Source organism: Pteronotus mesoamericanus, unplaced genomic scaffold (genome assembly GCF_021234165.1).
Source record: "Pteronotus mesoamericanus isolate MK-2021 breed Mesoamerican mustached bat unplaced genomic scaffold, CSHL_Meso_final scaffold_85, whole genome shotgun sequence".
Taxonomy (NCBI): Eukaryota; Metazoa; Chordata; class Mammalia; order Chiroptera; family Mormoopidae; genus Pteronotus; species Pteronotus mesoamericanus.
In genome coordinates this window covers 35,740,048-35,760,254 of record NW_026555329.1, presented here as the reverse complement: position 1 = coordinate 35,760,254, position 20,207 = coordinate 35,740,048, and the positions used below count along the sequence as shown (strand labels likewise).

General features: G+C 34.6%; 1 protein-coding gene across 2 annotated transcripts in view; it reads left to right on the top strand.

Moving 5' to 3' along the window:
- The window catches only part of RELN (reelin), a 558,168-nt gene that overhangs the window by 375,788 nt on the left and 162,173 nt on the right, over nt 1-20,207 (top strand). For both annotated transcript variants that reach the window (XM_054564075.1, XM_054564074.1), the window contains exons 13-19: nt 3,710-3,822; nt 5,133-5,341; nt 6,047-6,175; nt 7,998-8,107; nt 11,743-11,809; nt 14,648-14,881; nt 15,545-15,706. In XM_054564075.1, the coding sequence (XP_054420050.1) occupies nt 3,710-3,822; nt 5,133-5,341; nt 6,047-6,175; nt 7,998-8,107; nt 11,743-11,809; nt 14,648-14,881; nt 15,545-15,706 (1,024 nt within the window). The remainder of the gene's footprint in view (nt 1-3,709; nt 3,823-5,132; nt 5,342-6,046; nt 6,176-7,997; nt 8,108-11,742; nt 11,810-14,647; nt 14,882-15,544; nt 15,707-20,207) is intronic.

The window sequence follows — 20,207 nt, the reverse complement described above, 5'->3', positions numbered from 1 at the left end:
GCCAGAATTGGGGGAGGGAGAGCCTATTTAAGTTTTAATTTCAAATAAACAGTGAATAATTTTTGTATAAATACTGTTCATGCAATGTATTTTTTTCTGGCAACCCTAAGTTAAAAGGCTACTGTACTAGTTCAAGCAACAAAGGAATTATGGCAATGATGGTGGTAACAATGTGAAGAAGGGGATAAAGAATAAATAATTGAAGAAAAGGAACCAACTGAAGTTCACACCCAGTTGAATGTGGGATTATGGCATCAGTATTGGAGAGGAACAGATTGCTCTCCTGCATGACCAGAAAAATGGGGTTATTTCCCAAATAGAAAATGTCAAAAATAAATAAATAAAGAGCAAATGTGGAGTAGAAGGTTTTTATTATATTAGATATGTTGAGGTTGAGGCTTCTGATAGGCCATGTGAAGGTAGAGATTCTACTCAGGATCTGAAAGTCTGATACAGGTGACAGTTGGGGCCACTGGAGTCACTGTGTTCTCCTAAGTAGAAGGCAAAGTAAGCAAAGGGCATGAAAAATTCTTAGGGAGAACACTCATCTAGGTGTAGGTGGAAGGAGAGGGTAAAGAACACAGAGTGGACATGAAGAAATGCAGGAGGAAGGTGGTGTTCTCGCCTAAAGGAGGAAGGGAAGAGAGTGGTTCAGGGGTGAGGCATTCAGCAGTGTAGGGAATGCCACCGAGAGACATCAACCAGGAGGAGGGCTGAGAGCCAACCAGTGATGCCCCCTGGTATGGTGCCTCAGAAGCCAAAGTCCATAGAGTTGAAAAATAAAGACACGTAACACTGAAAGAGGACTATGCCTTCAAGAAGTGCATCAGTAAACAGAAGAGTGGGGTGTTGATCTTGAGGAGAAAGCAGGACAGTATGGTAGCAGAAGACCAGAAAAGACTTTAAAATTTTAGTAGCTGATGCAGAAGAAAGCAATATGGGAAGAGATTTAAGGTATGCTAGACAGTTGCAAGTGATTCTTCATTAAATATGGCCCCTTAGAAGAATTAGTGGCTGATTGTTAATCTAGACCAGATTACCATCCTTCCTCTTAGGCCCTGTCTATTTGTTCTTCCTGGTTACATACTTGGTTCATATTAGTCTACTGTGGCTACCATTTCTGGAAAATTTGCTTAACTTTCAAAATTTAGTTCAAGGTCTATGTCCTTCTTCTATACATTCACTTACATTGAAGACCAGTATCCAGCACTGTTCTTAGAATGCAATAAAGACAAAAATAACATAATATACATCATTCCTTTATTATTTCTTCAATAAATATTTATTGAGCATCTTCTGTATGCCCAGCTCTTTTAGCCAACACTTATATCTCTTTTCTTTGAATTTTTACTTCAATCAATGCAGCACACACAATCTGCTGCTGATTATCGTTCTTTCCTGTGTATCGGTCTTTCAAACTTTTTGTGGTCAGGGTTTATTTTCCTTTCTAACCCAATATCCTGCACATAGTAAATAACAAAATAACTTTCCTAGTATAAATGCCTTAAAAGCCCCTTAAAACAGGGTTTAAAATATTTTAAAATTGTCCATCTAGTTGTTATTGAAATTTTCTGTGCTTTTAATTGCTGTATAAAATGCCCTTGAGTCATATCTTTCTACAACATATCAAAACATGAAGCTGAAGAAGAACCCATACCTTTCTGTAGGAGCTGCTGTCACTGAAGCTTCACAGAACTGATAAATTGCCCCCAGAGGAATCTTTCAGATAGAGTCTGTCATCATTTTAAAGTCTTGGTTCCTTTTGGACTTTCTTATTCTGTCTTTCTGGGCTGAATAAGCTCCCACTTGTGCTTCACTTTTCTGTGAAAGGCAGGTGCAGTACATGAACTGTTCTTAAGACAGCAGAGAAGATTTACAAGGATACAAATTAATGAAATTAGAACTGCGTGCTCACTTCCTGTGTCTTTGGGTGTGGTGCTTTAAACCTGCTCTGCCTGTAACCTCTCACATTGTATTGTTCTTTTTGGTAAGTCTTTAATATATGCCCCATATGGAAGTTACATTTTTAAAATGGGAATTTAGTTTTCATGTAGATCTTTCTCCCAGAGACTGTCATTTAGAATGGCTTTACTAGCTATATTCACTATAATGTAGAAATATGTAATGAAATGTTAAAAAGTATGACATTAAATGCCAAGATCATAATATTTTCTCTACAGGATGAGGACTACATTGTCACCATATTTGGCGTCTCTGTTCTCAATTCAGATACTTAAATCAGTAAATATTTATTGTATGCCAAATTATGTATGTCTAGCTATTGTAACATGCCAGGTTTCAATGCTTCATGAATACCACCATCCAAGTTACTCCTGTTACTGTGATCTTTCTTGTACTGATTAGATTCTAGCTTTCTTATTTAGCATCATATATCAGTGATTTCTCCCTAAGATAGACCCCTGTTACCCAGGTTGACATTGATCCAGACATTTACAATAATTGACTATTTATTTATTTATTTATTTATGCAGATGGTGAATCTCAAGCATTATTGGTTGATTTTACTAGATTAACTCTCAGATGGTAACCTTATTTTAGAAGTTTGATGTTGCCTTACTGTTACCGTAAATTGTTAGCAATAGAAATTGCCTGTAGATAAAAATTAACACTAATGGTGAGATGGAGGAATATTTTGAAAGACAATAAAAAAATTAAAAAGTTAATGTTATACATTTTGGACCCTCAGGATAGAATATTTGCCAGGAAATCCATGTATTTCCTGCTATACTCCTGCTATTATGGTTGGTACTGTAATGAAGGATAATGGCAATGGGAGAGACTTCTAGTTAGATGTATAATTCTTTCAAATATGGGTTATGAAGACAGTTAATAGAAGACACCAGCCATAAGGATTATTGGCTGAATGCATGAGAAGATTAGAGGGTCAAGGGCTAAATGACATAATATTGAATTGTGGCTTTTCCACTACTTAATGATCTTTAGTTTCAGGTGCTTGCTCTATTATCAGTTTTATCATCAAGATGCTCTGAATTATTTCTCAATTCTGATGTTCAGTCATTTCCTATTACTGTAAAGTAGAGTGATAAGGAATACACTACTCTGGGTAAGTTATACAACAATTAAATAAGGTACCAAAAGTAAAAATAAAAAATGTAAAAGAACTACATTTAAAACACAAACACCTAATATGTGTTAAAATATTAAAGATACTACATGCAACACTTTAAATAACTGCTTCAGAATTCTTTGATGCAGTGAGTCATTACACTTTTTTTTACTTCTCTCTCTACATATAGGTATATTTTTTATTGTTCAAATACAGTTGTCTCCATTTTCCCATCACAACTTTCCCCCACCCCACCTGGCTTATCATACTTTTTTTAAAACCATAATAAATAGCTTTTGAACTCTGGACATGTAGACCTTAAATATAAGGAAGTAATGGTTCAAATATGGACATGAGGTCATAGCTTGTTGCAGAATACTATTTGAGTAATCTCATCAAGTAGATATTAACTTTGGCCTTCACAAATGTCAAGTCTTGGATCTTTAGCATGGCCTGTCTGAACTCTCTTCATATTTTTTTCCTTGGGTCTGGTTACCTTTGTTTAGGTTTATTCTTAAGTGACACCTGGGTTCTATACTTATATTCTGAGGTTTAATACTATATTGACATGGTTATGGATACAAGTTGGTACTAACAATTTAAAATTTTTATTTTGTGCAGGAGGAATTTGTGACCCTGGAGATTCTCATGAAAATGATATCATCCTCTATGCAAAGACTGAAGGAAGAAAAGAACACATTACACTGGATACCCTTTCCTATTCCTCATATAAGGTACACATGCCAATTCATGCATCAAATGGCCCCACCCCAGAGGCCAAGTTCAAAATCACTAAGACCAAGGTGGATGCAGAGAATTACTTTCTCTTTAAGCAATCCAGGAAGTTACAAAATTTCTTTAAAAGTGATATGGTCATTTTAACATATATTTCTTTTTCCTGATACAAATGAAAAATTAGGTTTAATCAGTATGAATGAATTACAGCCCATCAGAGACAATAAGGCAGAGCCCAATACACAGATTGACAGCTACTCTTGTTCCCAAGGAAGCCCTAAAAGTGCCTTTAATTATTCAGCCTCACAGTCTTACTATCAGGCATAATGAATTTTTATTCAGCATTTTGAGATTTCCTAGAAAGAAGACATTAAGAAGTAAAGATTTATATTGCCTTTGCTTTTTTCATTGCTAATTAGAGCCACTGAAGTTGACCCTTCTCCTTTGCCCTCTGGATTAGAACAGGTGTTGGCTCTGGTATTTACAGACATCTTCAGAATTATGTGTGATGCTTGTCATAAGGTATAGAATTATTCTTTTTTAATAATAGATTTATGTGTGCTGAGACTAAACTCACACATTCATTATTAGTTAGCCTCCTCTCCACATTGATGGTATCCTAGGTAATTTAAACAGCTTGAACACAGCCAGCATTTGGCCCCTCATGGTTTCAGTTAGGAAGACAGGGGATAAACACTGAGTCTAGAATAGGGAACAATCATGTGGTAGAGTCACCCAAGTTTCACCACCTGGGACTTAATAATGGACTACTTTTCTAGATGTGACTCAGGAGGGTTACACCTGCTATTTATGTGTGCATGACCCAGACCACATCAATTATGTAAGTTATCATGGATTAACTCATTGGCTCTGGCTGTTACTGCTCAGGGTCCTGTTTTCAGAATACCTACTTTGTCAAACCATTATCAGTACTACACAAATTCAGTTTGAAAGAGTACTGAGGATAAGTGTAAATATCAAGTTGCCTTTGTCTTATGCTAAGGTATATAAAATGGATACATATGCTTTAATAACTTCTGGAGACCCTACACCAACTTACCTTCAGGAAGAGAGGGCCTGATCAGTCACACATGCAGAGTTCTAGGTGTCTGCAAAGGAGGAATTCTGAGTGACTAAAGTGAGTGACTCTCTGAGGACAGCATGAAATAACAAATAGAACACACAAGACATTTCCTGGTGCTTAAAATGTCAGTATGTACATTGCAATTGCAAGACTAAATCTAGGAAAATTCACACAGACTCATATAGGAAGTAAAATGAGTGATTTTTGTTTTCCCTTGTTTTGAAGGTTCCATCTTTGGTTTCTACAGTCATCAACCCTGAACTTCAGACTCCTGCTACCAAATTTTGTCTCAAGCAAAAGAACCATAAAGGACATAATATGAATGTCTGGGCTGTAGATTTTTTCCACGTCTTGCCTGTTCTCCCTTCTACAATGTCACACATGATACAGTTTTCAATTAATCTGGGATGTGGAACACATCAACCTGGTAACAGGTAGGAAGCCCTATTTTGGAGTGAACACATTGACTTGATTGTTAAATCAGAGCAACTTCTCAGTAGGTTTTAGCTGGATTTTTAATAAACTACTCATTGATAAAGTACACACTTTTAGTTAACATGCAGAGTACATTGGACAGATTTCAAGTAGAAATGACCTATTCTAAGAGGATGGTCTTAGGTGTCAGAGGTGTTTGCACCGTGCCGTGGCAGCCATCCATTCCCACACATTGCTGAGAGAAAAGAAAAAACAACTGAAAAAAGCTTGAACTCATGTTGGCTAGTGACCCCCTAATAATAGGAACAGGAATCAATTAGCACTTCAACAGCTATGATTTCTCAGTTTCACATGAAGTGTTGCTCTTGTCCTTTCTAAGAACTTTGTCATTCACAGTCACAGGATGAAGTGGCAGTGTGAGACATGCTAATTGCCTTGCCATCTATCAAACACAGAAGCACAAACTCAAGTTACCGTTTACTGTCTTTAAAACAGGGTTTGTTTCTATAACAGTAATTTTACTGCTTGCCCTTTGAGAGCTTGTCAGACTTCAGCGGAGGGGAAAACAATCATTTCAGAAACAGCATTCTACAATATTTTATCCTGGTTATACCGGTGTTTAATGTACTTAGCAAGAAAAGAGTAATTACATTTTATTTTTTATATTTGTCTCATTCTTGTTGTGTTTGTTTCTGTGTTATCAGTGTCAGCTTAGAGTTTTCTACCAACCATGGGCGTTCCTGGTCCCTCCTCCACACTGAGTGTTTACCTGAGATCTGTGCTGGACCACATCTCCCCCACAGCACTATCTACTCCTCTGAAAACTACAGTGGGTGAGTAAATTCTGAGATATCAAGAGATTTTAATTCATTTTTCAGATCCAAAATCAATGAGTAAGCCTGAGGCTAGTATTCTTGGCTTAATAGGCAAGGAAGCTGCCCTTTCTTTTTCAGCAATTTAGAAGTGATCTTGTTAAAAAAAAAAAAAAAAAGAAGAGGAAGAAGAAGAAGGAGAAGAAGGAGAAGAAGGAGAAGAAGGAGAAGAAGAAGAAAAAGAAAAAGAAATAAAGAAAGAAAAAAGAAAAAAAAGACTAATTCTGGTATTGGGTTGGCCAAAAAGTTCGTTTGGTTATTTTCTTTAAGACGGCTCTAGTAGTGCTTAGTTGTCTGTAACATCATTCAAAACAATTGTGCTAGATTGTATTGTGATAGCTGTCATATCAGTCTGCACTTTTAAAAACCTTATCAAAATTGGTGAATTTTTGTGTAGCTATTTTAATATTGAAGATGGAAGAGAATATGCAACATGTTCAGTGTGTTATGCTTTATTATTTCAAGAAATGTAAAAACAGAACCGAAACATAAAAAAAGATTTGTGCAATATATATAGAAGTTGCTGTGACTGATCAAATGTGTCAAAAGTGGTTTGCAAAGTTTTGTGCTGGAGATTTCTGTCTGGACAATGCTCCACAGTCCTGTAGACCAGTTGAAGATGATAGCAATCAAACTGAGACATTAAGGACAATCAGTGTTATACCATGCAACTGATAGCCAACATACTCAAAATACCCAAATTAATAAAGTTATTGGTAAAAATGAAAAATATGTCTTTTACAGAAAAAGCTAAACAGACTTGGTTTGCCAACCCAACATATCCAGTGAAGATTATCAGTTGTAGGGTCATTTTCTTCATGTACTTGGCTCTTATATTTTGGATTACATAAAATTTTAATTTTGTATAATGATCCTGTGGTTATTGCCAAAAGGCTTATTGCCAAAATACTTACTTATGGAATGGTGCAACACAGAAAAGTGAAAGAAAGTTAAGGTTTGAAACTGAACCTGGGTCCAAGTCCTGATTCTACAATCTACTTGTATAATGATATTTACTCTCTTTAACTTACTACTTCTTTCCACATAAATTAAGGAAAATGATGCACCCCTTTGAGGGCAGTTAAGAGAGTTAGAGGTGGTGATGTAAAATACCATTCTACAGACTAAGCACTAGATAAATAGTAAAAATATTTCCAAGGATAGCAAAATTAAGTTGAGAATTATTTTCTTTTTTTAGTTTTATTTTCATTGATTATTCAGTTATAGTAGTTCCCACTCTTTCTCCCTTTCTCTATCTCCACCCAGCCCTACCCTCTCCCCACCCCAGGCCAATCCCCATATTGTTGTCCGTACCCATGGGTTGTTCATAAATGCTCTTTGGTTAATTCCTTCACCATCTTTCATCCAATTTCCCCTCCCCTTTCTGGCAGCTGTCAGTCAGTTTTATGTGCCTAGGACTATGGGATAGCAAAAAAATAAAAAGTAATCAATGCTAATTGTCACCCCATCTCTGCGCAGATGCTTATCATAGACTACTATCTAAGCTCTGAGTATTAATGCAAAAGAATGTCTAAAACCAAAATAAATATCCTTTGCTATTAAGAACAAACTCACTATTCTAGCATGATATAGATGTTTTTAGAAGTGACATGTTTGTTTTAAAACTATAAAAAAATAAAGTTCACAAGTGAATTTAAAAACTTTATTACCAAACTTTAGTGCTACCCCAAGCACACAGAGACTAGAACATCAAAAGCATGTAAAATAAATCCAAAAGATTTGAACAGTGTTGTGGAGCTGTTTTGTGCTAAATTTCTTGCAGGTGGAACCGAATAACAATTCCCCTTCCTAACGCAGCACTAACCCGGGACACCAGAATTCGCTGGAGACAAACAGGACCCATCCTCGGAAACATGTGGGCAATTGATAATGGTTAGTTTATGCCTGTCTTAATCACATACCATTGATGGAGAGTCTTCCTGTGCTTTTGTTCATCAGCACAGACTTAATCACATTTCTAAGTCATGGTCTTGTGATTCATTAAACGCCCTTTCTTCCCTTTCTCCTTTGCATTTCATTAGAAGCCCAAGGATGCACAATCAGAAAAAATAAGGCAGTGGAGTCAGCAATATTAGATGCTAGAATGTTTCAACACACATAATTTTAAAATGCATGAAGCCCTGAAACTCAAATTCACATTGATGACAAGAGATATTCTATCATTTTCTTTGGATGTTTTATACAAAATTAGCATAAATACTTACCATACTGCATGTATTAAAATAAGGCCCATTCTTCTCTTAGTAACTACAACATCTGGAATGCTTATCTTTTAGATGCAGACAGCACATATAAGGAAACATCATCTCTGGATGAAACTTAGGAAGTAAAACTTCTACCTCTTTTTTCAGAAAACAGTATAAAATAAAAATTTATATATACATAAAAACGTTATCTTTAATTTTTAAGTTAATTGTTAATTTTGGTTTAACTTTAAATCCAATGTCACTTATGATAAGTGCACATGAGAGAAGATATTTTGAGTATTGTGTTACGTAGCCATAAATTTCTTATATTTATCTTTAATAGGGAACTCTCTGGTTTTTAATAATTCTAAGTATAGGAAGATTTAGAGATTTCCTATTTTCTGAGAGTATATAAATTTTATTGAAGAGTTATATTACAATAAAGTAGGCAGAGGATGGAAGAAGGCAGTAACAAAATGTCAATCCTTAAGCAAATTGAGTATAGCCACTGAATTGTGATGGATTTTATAAAATAGAAGAAGCCTATACATTGTTTAATGCTGATCTTCCATGTCTTCATCTTTTTGTTATTTTAAAATAATTTAGAAATTTATATACAATTAATTAAATAGATTCTTGAAACTCAGAAATAACTTCAGGCAAAATTCTTTGCTAATGAGGCAATGTAAAGTCTTTAAATAATCTGTACTCAAAGAAGACCAATAAAAGTTCCAGATTGCAAAAACCACATGAATTATATGGACGTAAACAGTGCATTTGCAAAAACATCTAAAGATGAGCTTGTTAAAATGGAGCTTTTCCATTGGAGAACATTTTGCATAGCATTTTAATTACTACACCTGTTAATTAGCTCTAGGGAATAAGTATGCCTCTGTGTAGTGGGATATGGATGATTTTTGCCTGCTGTCATACTTTTCAAAGGTCCTATAATGACCTTCTATTATTTTGATCATCATAAAACAATTGGAAAATCAATAATAAAGCATATGATGAAATTAAGAATGCAATGAAGCATGTATAAGCCTATGAAAAAGATATCTGAATTTCCTAAAGAAGGTTATTACAACATGATTCTAAGTCAGAAAGTGTTTACTACAATCCTGACTTCTCATCATCATGATTTGAGTAGAATGAGAAAAGGTGAAGATATATAAAATGAACATGGTGAGCAGTGTTTGCCAAATGCAAAATCTGGGGCAGGATCTTTTTAATTCTGTTATCCTATATGTAAGGCTTTCACAAAAGCAGAAACTGCTCTTTGGCTTCCTTATAAGGCAAGAGGAGGACACACCCTCATTCCTTTCGAGAGATAAGACGTGTGTGCCAGCTTGCCAAAGGTGTCTCTCTCATTTCACTGTGAAATTCAAAAATTATGTGAAGAAAAACACAGAGAGAAAACAGGTCAATGTCCAGCTTCTGTTAAGTATGCTCTTTCTTCATGACAAGTTAGCTTCTGCCAGCGAGTAAAGAAAGTATTTTGGAAATTATCCTGAAATTCTTAGCAAAATGGATTTTCTCATCTATAGCAAATCTTAGTTATCACCTTTTAATTTTTTCAATTTGTTTACATTAATGAAAATAATGAGAAAAATGAATCTATCCTTTCCACACCCTTAAGAAAAAGGAGCCTGTGAATTTACCATACACTGATTCCTAATGATTCCATCTTCAGCAGGGAGAGATAACAACACAATTCTTAATTATAATTTTTTCATTGATGTCTAAAATCTTGTTTTGTTGTTGTTCTTGTTTTGTTTTTGTTCTTGTTTTGTTTGTTTGTGTTTGTTTTTTACAATGGGAGCTTCTTGAACTGTGACATAGGTATACTTATAGGGCATCCTCAAAAGTGAACCTGCAGAATGCAGTGAACCACTTAACAGGACTTAAGAGCAAATCCTACTACAGACAAAAAATTAAGTATTTTTTGGCTTGGAAAATAATGCACCAATTTTTCCAGGCCAGAGAAGAATAAAGACCCTTTCTGATTCCTCAGCACTCTGTGTCCAGTGGGGCCCCTCAGGCGGATGGAGCAAGAAGGATTCATGACCCCAGGATGGAGATAATAATCATAACCATATGGTGCCAGGCAGCATACTGAGCATGAAACATTTCGTTTCGTGTTTTCTCCAAGGATAAAAAATAGGGACACTGAAGCTTAAATAGGATAAATCACCTATCCAAAGTTTCCCAGTGAAACTGAATCTGAATCCAGGGTTCTTTGACACCTAAAGCTGATAGCTTTAACCACGCAACCTGCTATTAATCTCTTCTTCAACCGTCAGTTTCCTTCAGCAAGAGTTTTTCCTGGCCTGCTTTGCATCACATTCGAATTGCTGTACCTGTTAATTGGCTCCAGAGAGTAAGGGCTTTTAGGAACACAGGCTACAAGAAAGTTTATTTTAAAATAAAATCATTTAATTTTGACATGGTTACATGGCAGAGAAGAAAATGATCATGGATGGTTAAGTTTGTTTATGCCTGAAATTGAATATGTGATGTCTTAACAACCATTGCAACTCTAATTCCTCGTTGGTTTTGTCCTACTTTTACACTGTTTGGGGTGATTGATTGTACTAATTATCAAATGGCTTAATATCTTAAATACATTTGAATCTGAGTATCTCCGAACCTACCATTGGACAATCAGGAGCCCTTTTTCTCAGCATTCCAAAGATTAGAATTTAGGTTTGTAATATAATTATCCATCAAGCCCACCACTTAGGAAAAGATCTGCATTACAGAGAAAATGTTATGCTCAACAACAGATTTTTAATTGCCTGTTACAGGAAGAATAATTAATATTTAGAAATATATCTAGCAATCATCTTCAATGTTATAGATATTCCCAGATAAGAAAGGAAATTATAGTTTTTATTTTTTATAGTTTTTAAATTAAATTAAAACCTATTTCATGATATAGCAAATTGATCCTTTGCAAATTTTTTATTTCTACCTAAAGAAATTAAACTATGTACAAGATTCAAGACAAAAGCATTAATATTCTGCCTGAAATCATTTCAGCTCAAGAGATTTCATTGAGGAACCCAAATCACGTGTTTTTACTTTTTTTGCTATGAAACATCAAAATCTTGAAAGAATTAAGTTAAAACAACAGATTTGTAATAAGCAGTTACCTTGTCCCACGGCACTCCATGTGTCACACTGGACTCCAGTGTGCAACAGATACACCATGGGCTAGATTTCATGGGCATTGCTTCACAAAACTTTTTATATACTGTTGGTATTCTTGGTTTTTCCCATTTCTATACCATTTTTAACATGCTGCCTTTTGCCTTGCAGTTTACATCGGTCCGTCGTGTCTCAAATTCTGTTCTGGCAGAGGACAGTGCACTCGACATGGTTGCAAGTGAGCATTTTAAAATTATACTAACACTTTTCTTTTTTGATATGTACTTTATGTGTTGAAGCCACATAAAGTACATTTTAATTTAGTTTTAATTTCCTTTTTAGGGTTTTTGAGGCCTTTTGAGGCCTAAAGTAGGCTACTTCAAATGACAATTAGGTATAATAGAATATTAAGTATATTTTGTAAGTTGAAATTGATGAATAAAATAATTTTCTACTAAGCTAAATTGTGAACATATTAAGCATACCGCATATAAATTTGTGAACAAACGGAATTCATTATAGGTTGATGACTTCTGTTTTTGTCTTTATATACAACCTTTAATGTGTCATTTTTCCATAAAGTTTTAGTGTTCATGAGTCATATTTTTAATTCCTAGCATGCTTTGTAAATGAATTATGAAAATCTGTACTGACCCATAGGCCCAATGCCAAAGGAAACTGAGTGAGCTAAATTTATCAGACAAGAAAATACATCTTTAAAATAACTTTATAGTCTTGCTTACTTTTGAAAATCATTTGGGTCTTCAAAATGATATATAAAGTATTTTACATAACAATGTTGAATATTAGTGTGAAATTATACATAAATAATGTAATATGTAGATACCATTGGAGCATTGTTTTATGTTTATCCCAAGGATAGATATTCATATTTATGTCATTCGCATGACATTTTTAAATATAAAATATCCTAGAAATTCCAGAAACCACAGACAGTCTTTGTTATATGGCTACGTTTCCAACAAAAGATTATATTGTCTGTTTTTTCTTGTCTTCCAGGCAAATGGTAGTTAATTAATTAGCCAATTACTTCATTAATGGAGAGCTTATAAAGACTTTGGAACTTATCATTTGTGAAATATATTATGAGGCAAGACACTTGGCAGCACTGAGATTAAACTGTCAGGTTAACTTTCTAACTATATTTCAATGAATTTAATTAACAGAGAACTCACTTTGCACAACAGAAATGTTTTATAAAGTACATAAAGAATTGAAAAATCCTATTCATACTTCAAAACTTAATGTGCATTTCTGTGCTTTTTAATAAAACCACCAACTCCCACTCAGAAACACTGACTCACTAGTTCTATGAAACATTGACTTGTGTTTTCTTCAAGTGGTTATCTTCATTCATTTTCCATAACCAAGCCATCCTCTTGTCTAATGCACTTCAGATAAATTAACACAAGGAGGCCAGACATTCTATCCCAATTGTGTAACTTTTGATTAAAAGGACACTTTCAAAACCAGTTAATGGAAACTGATTCCAATGTGAATCATCTCTAAATGATCACCAATTTCTCCCAATTGCTAGCCCTGTGAAGACATATTTAAGGGACACAAAGATGAATTTGCCCTGAAATACTCTGGCGATAAATAATCCCGGGTGAGGCAGGCACACTAATTCCAATTTGTCACCATATTCAGTCTCCCAATGTTAAAATGTGTCCTCTTTAGGCAATTTTTAAGTCCTTTTGGAAACTATTTGGCTATTCAGAGTCTGACTAAGACAATGAGATAACGTGAAAAAAGCAAATTGTGAGGCTCATTTTATATGCTCTGTAAAATACTGTTTTTATTTCCCACTCTGATCTCTAGTGCCAAGACAATCCTCAAACTTCACTCTACAGTAATTCTTGGCAAGTTAGGGTCCAACTTCTTTGATAATATGATGATTACTATCAGTTTTCTCCCTCAGAACATCCAGTACACATAAAAGTTGGCATTTGATTCAGCACATTCCTACATTCCTTAGACCCTCCTTGAGGCCAGCATAGATCCCAGTTTCAACACTGGTGGTAAAGAATAGCCTTCTGAATTATGCCAGAATATCACTTCCTTGGTACACTTGCTTTATACAAAGCTTGTTTCAGACTCTGGGGAATTTTGAATGCTTTGATGAGAACTCCCATGCCATCCAAAAAGATGCCAATTTAATTTAATTTTGTAATGGGTGAGAGAGTAAATATAGTGAGAAAGAAATAGTACAATAAAATTAAGGAACTTGAAAGTATCCCCTGATGCATAAACTTCTTTAAATATAAGAAGGATACTGATAATCCTATTATTGAGTCTTCTGTGATGAGTTTTTTTTTCATTGACAGAGGCTCAAGGAGTTCCATATGTATTCTAGTCAGCTAACACGTATACAGTGTGTTTTCCTACATAGCAGCAGGCAGGTTGTTGTGTGGGGTTTTCTTTCTTTCTTTTTTTTCAGCATTACTAATTTGGGATTCCACTGAGAGGCAACACAGTTCTGCTAAGGCCATCCATGTAAGTCAAGGGTGTAAGCCTTTCCTTTAAAATGCCAGTCTAAGTTTAAAATAGTTAAGGATAAATTTATTTGCCAATCTTTTTCAAATATTTCAAATAATTCCAATCACAAATATAACATGTATTTTTACATTTTTTCTTGGAAGAAATTTATTTTAGATATTTTATAGAGAAGTATTTTATGTTGTTTCTTTTACAAATTTAATGAACATAATTATGAATAAAATCATATACCTTTTACAAAGATTTTAAGTCAGAAATGTGCACAAACATAGATCTATTTGCAGATAAATTGCTGGCATTGGTTGAAGGTGAATGCTGAATTGTTTTAATCATTACCTTTTTATAGAAGACCTATGCAAAGATTGTATTCTTCTGGAATATTCATGATCAATTCTCCCTTATCAAGTTTTCAGATTCAGAATTCTCCAAAGACTAATAAGTCTTGCTTATCAATCAGTCAGATCCCCACCTCTGGATTTCCTCCTCCCCAGAGTAGATTCAGGAAACTCTGAAAGGACCAACCATTTAAGATTTAATTTCATGGGATCTCTTTCAGGTGTGACCCTGGATTTTCCGGTCCAGCTTGTGAGATGGCATCCCAGACATTCCCAATGTTTATTTCTGAAAGCTTTGGCAGTTCCAGGCTCTCCTCTTATCATAACTTTTACTCTATCCGTGGTGCTGAAGTCAGCTTTGGCTGTGGTGTCTTGGCCAGTGGTAAGGCCCTGGTTTTCAACAAAGATGGGAGGCGTCAGCTAATTACGTCCTTCCTTGACAGCTCACAATCCAGGTGAGTGAAAGCAGGATGGAATACACACCGAAACCAGATACTAATGATTGGATTTAGGTCTATTAATTTTCTTTTTTTACTGATATATACATATTCCCATTTTTAAGCAGGATGAGAGGGAGCTTACAATTTATATACCGTTAATTTGTCCTAACTTTTAATAAATTAAAAAGTTCATGGATGACTTTAGGATACTAATGACTGACTGGAGTTTTAAAAATGTGAAATGTTAGCATTAAAATTGTGTTCTCAAGCCAAGGGCTAGTTAATTATTTATGCAGTTTTATTTATCTGACAGCTTGCAGAGGCTGATTAGATTTACCCTACATCTTCCCTTCCCCCAGCACCTAATAAATAATGCAGTAAAGGAATGATTGGCATTTTAAGTGTACATACACAAGTCATAGTATACAAATGTGTGTAAATATACAGTTATATTTGTATGGATGTATCTGTATGTTAAACAGGTGTGTTGACCTCAACTTCTACACATACTATTACATCTCGCAGTAATATTATTTACATTTTATAAAATAGGGATGGGTAGAAACCTACAGATTTTGGGTAGTTCATTTAAACCCGTTTTAAGTTCTTTAAAAACCAAAAGGAACGTAATGATTAAAATGTTTATGCACACACTAATTATAGACAATTCGTGTCTAGGTTCCTCCAGTTCACACTGAGGCTGGGGAGCAAGTCTGTTTTGAGCACATGCAGAGCCCCTGACCAGCCTGGAGAAGGAGTTTTATTGCATTATTCTTATGATAATGGAATAACTTGGAAACTCTTGGAGCACTATTCATATCTCAACTATCATGAGCCCAGGTATGTTGGAAAGCATTTGGAAAATGGTTAGAATGATATCTCTTTCCTGGGGAAATTCAAATAGTATAAGTTCCCAGATATTTTTCCATTGAAAGATGGCAAGGACAAAGATTGATGTGTCTTGCAATGAAAAATTAGCAAGCTGTATTCTTCTGATCCACTTGTTCTACTGACTTACAATAATTTGAAGAAATTTATTCTCATATTTTGAAATGTACATTTGTAAGGAAATATTTTTTAAAGATTGCATTTATTTTTAGAGAGAGGAGAAGAAAGGGAAAAAGAGGAAGAGAAACAGCAATCGGTTGCCTCTCACATGCCCCCTACTGGGGACCTCGCCTGCAACCCAGACATGTGCCCTCCCTGGGAATCAAACCAGTGACCTTTTGGTTCACGGGCACTCAATCCACTGAGCCACACCAGCCAGGGCAGGAAATATTTTTATGCCTAGGAAAGATAAAAATACTTAGTACTATTTTTCTTATTTAACTGTAGTGCAAACTATTAGATATGGTTTTAATACAATAAATTATAAATGCTATTAATGAATATATGTTAACAAAATAGTATTATGTGTTACAATAAGTCATATGAGATAGTAACTCATAAAATCTGATAATCAATGAAGTTTTCACATAATGTAATTAAGTAATGAACACAAAGAAATTTTTCTACCGTGTATAGAGTCCCTGGCAAAGGTGGAAAGGAGGATATATTTGAAGTCCTTTCTTCAGGCCCCTTATATTTTTCTTTAACTTACTTATTTCCTAATCTATAGTCACATTTGTGAAATTTAAGTTTCACCTAAAACGAGGCTCCCCTTCCATGTCAGCAGAGTAGTAATCACCAATAATGGTACAACTTTGGAAGTGTCCAAAGCATCCTCATCCCTTTTAGAACATTATTGATCGGCTCACTGAAATTCCTTTAAAACATCAGGGAAAGAGAATGGGAAAGTGCAAATACCATTGGAGGAGGTAACATTGTGGCTAACATTCCCAGCCTGTTATAAAGAACTAAACTAACATCGCTTGCCTTCCTGGAAGTACATGTGGATCATGGGGCGATGTGAAGAAGACGGAGGAAGGGCTTTGGGTGCTAGGGTTTGCACTGGCACCATGGCAGACAGGCAGGCGCACTGCTGATAAGCTGGACTCAGTTGAGTGTTATTCCTAGCCCTGTCCCTATATTTAAGTATTTACAAATTGATGAGAACTTCTTTTTCACAGAAAAAGAAAGTAACATGTAACAGACATTATAGTTAATAACTATTAATGAGTTATAAACACCATATCAAATTTTAAGAACACGCCAGATGTATCATTTTCCCTTAAAGGTAAATGCAAGGCTAAACTCAACTTTCTCATTCTATAGAGACATATAAATCCCAAAGAAATGTTTCAGAAGCTCTCCGTAGTGAACATTAGAAGAAAATTAAACAAAAATCAAGGTGGTGATAATAATGATGAAAACATGAAGAAAATAGCCCCCATCCTAAGTTAACTGGGCCTAAAACACAATTTCTTCTAACAAGGATGGGCAGCTCCAAAATTCAGTAATTAGTCTATATCATCATATTTAGTTAATCTTTGTTGATATGAAAAATAATTACACATTTAATGTGTTGCTGGAAAGGTATGTTTAATCTTGCTTGCCATTTGACAACAACATTTTTCTTCTAAGCAGGATCAAAGTGGCTTTTCAGCATTAGGTATGTGCATAGCTTGAAAGATTAAGATCAGAGTGTAGATTTTTTTCTTTAAAGGAGTGGGAAGAACACTTTCATTTTCTATATGTGTACCTCTGCTCATGATACTCTTCCACCCTCCCCATCTGTCTTACAACCTATTAATAAAAAATGATTGACAGAAGTAGGATTTGATATATCCTAGATATACTAAATTATATTTTATATGATAAATAATATAAGCCATGTAAATTCTTCATAGGAGAGTTAAATATATCTTGATGCCTGTAGCCATTCGCTATATTTTCTTCAGCATAAAGTGCTGCCTGTAATTGATATGAATTCCATACTCTTCCTTTCTGTCATGGTTGTTCGAAAATGAAATGTGATCCATAAATTAGATATGCTAATTGGCTAGTGATTATTTACTTCTAGTCAATTTCTAATAATTTGCTTGCCTATAATTCAATCAGTAAATAAAAGAACTCTGTCTTCTTATTTATAAAATTTGCAGTCTGTGAATATATTTAAGTTAATCTTTTAATTCCAACTGATTATAATGTCATGAAATAATTGGTATTTTTATTAATATAAAACTTGTATCACTGATGAAACTAAAATTATTCAGATTTTTCTTAATTATAGGGTTTTTTTATTTTCTGAAATTATTATGAAGCCTAATCTTATTTTTGTTTTGATTATTGTGTTTGATCACAAGAAATATATGAGTTTAGTACCTACCTTAAAAAGAAATATTGATACAGAAGTTGACCTAAGTCCTTGGGTTGTCATCTAGGGATTTTCTGATCATTGGTTCTGTAGCTATTCTAACCAGCCACTGTAATATGCATAGAGTTGTGAAAGAAAACTGCCACTCTGCCCCAAGACATAAAGGTCAAGATTGCTGCCGAGGTCCAGATCCTGGCACTGTCACTTAAAAGCTGCCTTCATATTAAAATCTCTAAGAGGGTATACTGGTAATAGTAGCTCATTCATGCAGCAAGAATTTGTTAAGTCCTTACTGTGTGTCAGGTACTGTTCTAGGTGCTAGGACACAATAGTAAAGGACTAAAAAGAGTCTCTGAATTTGCCATAAGGATATTATCCCAATTTCACAGATGAAGGTGCTGAAGCACACATATGTTAAGTACCTTCCCTGTGGCTGCAAAGTTACTAACCATTAGGTGTCACAGTGGGGACTTTACCCAAGAGTCTAGTTACAGACCCACAGTCTTAGTATCTCTGCCAGGGAAGATATTGGTATTTTTCAATTACTGTTATCATACACATATATGCACTTCATTTTCCAATAAAGTTGCCCAAGAAATTCTGCTTTTCATTTGTTATTTTTAAAAATTATATTTTCATCAGGCAGAATAGTAACAGCTTTTAATTATCAATATAAAGGAAAATTATAATTTTTAATAATGCTAATCAAATTAATTATTAAATGAATGTATGATTTTTTTCATTGTTGAGCCAATTCAAATATTTTTATTCTATATATTTAATATGTTTTATTCTATATATCTGATATGCTTATTTAGGATTTAATAAACAAATCAATATTTAGAAAAGTTAAGGTGAAAACTGAAAATACTTTACTAAATTTTATTTTCTTAACAAATTCACATTGGTAAGAAAAACAATTCAGCAGACATGAAAAGTATTTAAAAACTGTAAACATATTATAGCTATGTATTTTTAGCCTGAGAACTGTTTTTTAATTTATATTTTTGTATATGAATATTGATTTTTTATTACTTAAAAGGCATATTTTCTCACATTGCAAAGTTCTACTACTTTCTTATTAGTAGTTTGTATAATCAGTGGTGATAGTCTTATTATATCCATATTTTTATGTATAAATTATTTAAAAAGAAAATAGATATTTTAATAACTTTCAGTGTATAAAAATTACATTTCCAGATATGATTTAATGTTTCTTTACACAATAACTAAAGATAATATAATGCAAATATTAAAATCAATCTAATTTCTTAGTAAATCATGCCTTAGACATTACAGTTTTTAAATAATTTATGATCTCACCTATAAGTGGAACCTAAACACAAACAAGCAAAATACAATCAGAGACATGGAAATAAAAAATAAACTGACAGTAACCAGAGGGGAGAGGGGAGGGGGATAACAGGGCAAAGAAGGTGAATGGCAGGCAAGGAACACGTATAAAGGACCCATGGACAAAGACAGCGGAGGCAGGGTGGCGGATTGAATGTGAGAGGTGGGGGTGGGTAGAGTGGGGGAGAGCAATGGGGGGGAAATGGGGACAACTGTAATTGAACAACAATAAAAAAAATAATAACTTATTTCTAAGTTATCCAACTAGTCACTGTCTTGAGACTTTTTCCTTGCTCACTAGAAAAAGACTCAGTCCCTTCAGTGTGAGTTTACTGCAAACACTTCTCCTGGTCTTTAATTGCACACTGATGGAGACAAATGTTGCATTTGCTATTTGTTTCACATCTAACCTTGTATATGGGTGTGAGCAGCATGCTACTGTGATTTATGGAGCTTTCAAGCAGATGTCATTGCAGTGACAATTAATGTATGGTTTATGCTGCTGTGTACAATAATTGCTCCTGGAAATTAGATATTATTCTTAATTTTCGTCCCCATTTGTCAGATAAAGGTTTGTTGTCATAGCTGCGTGACACAGCAAGTGACCTTGCACACTGTGCTAAACTCATGGGAATGAGGAAGGGCCACATTTCCAACCAGCCCCAAACTCTAATTTGTGTAACAAGCTGCCGAGGGTCCTTTACCAAGACGAATCCTGCCAGTTTGAGACCT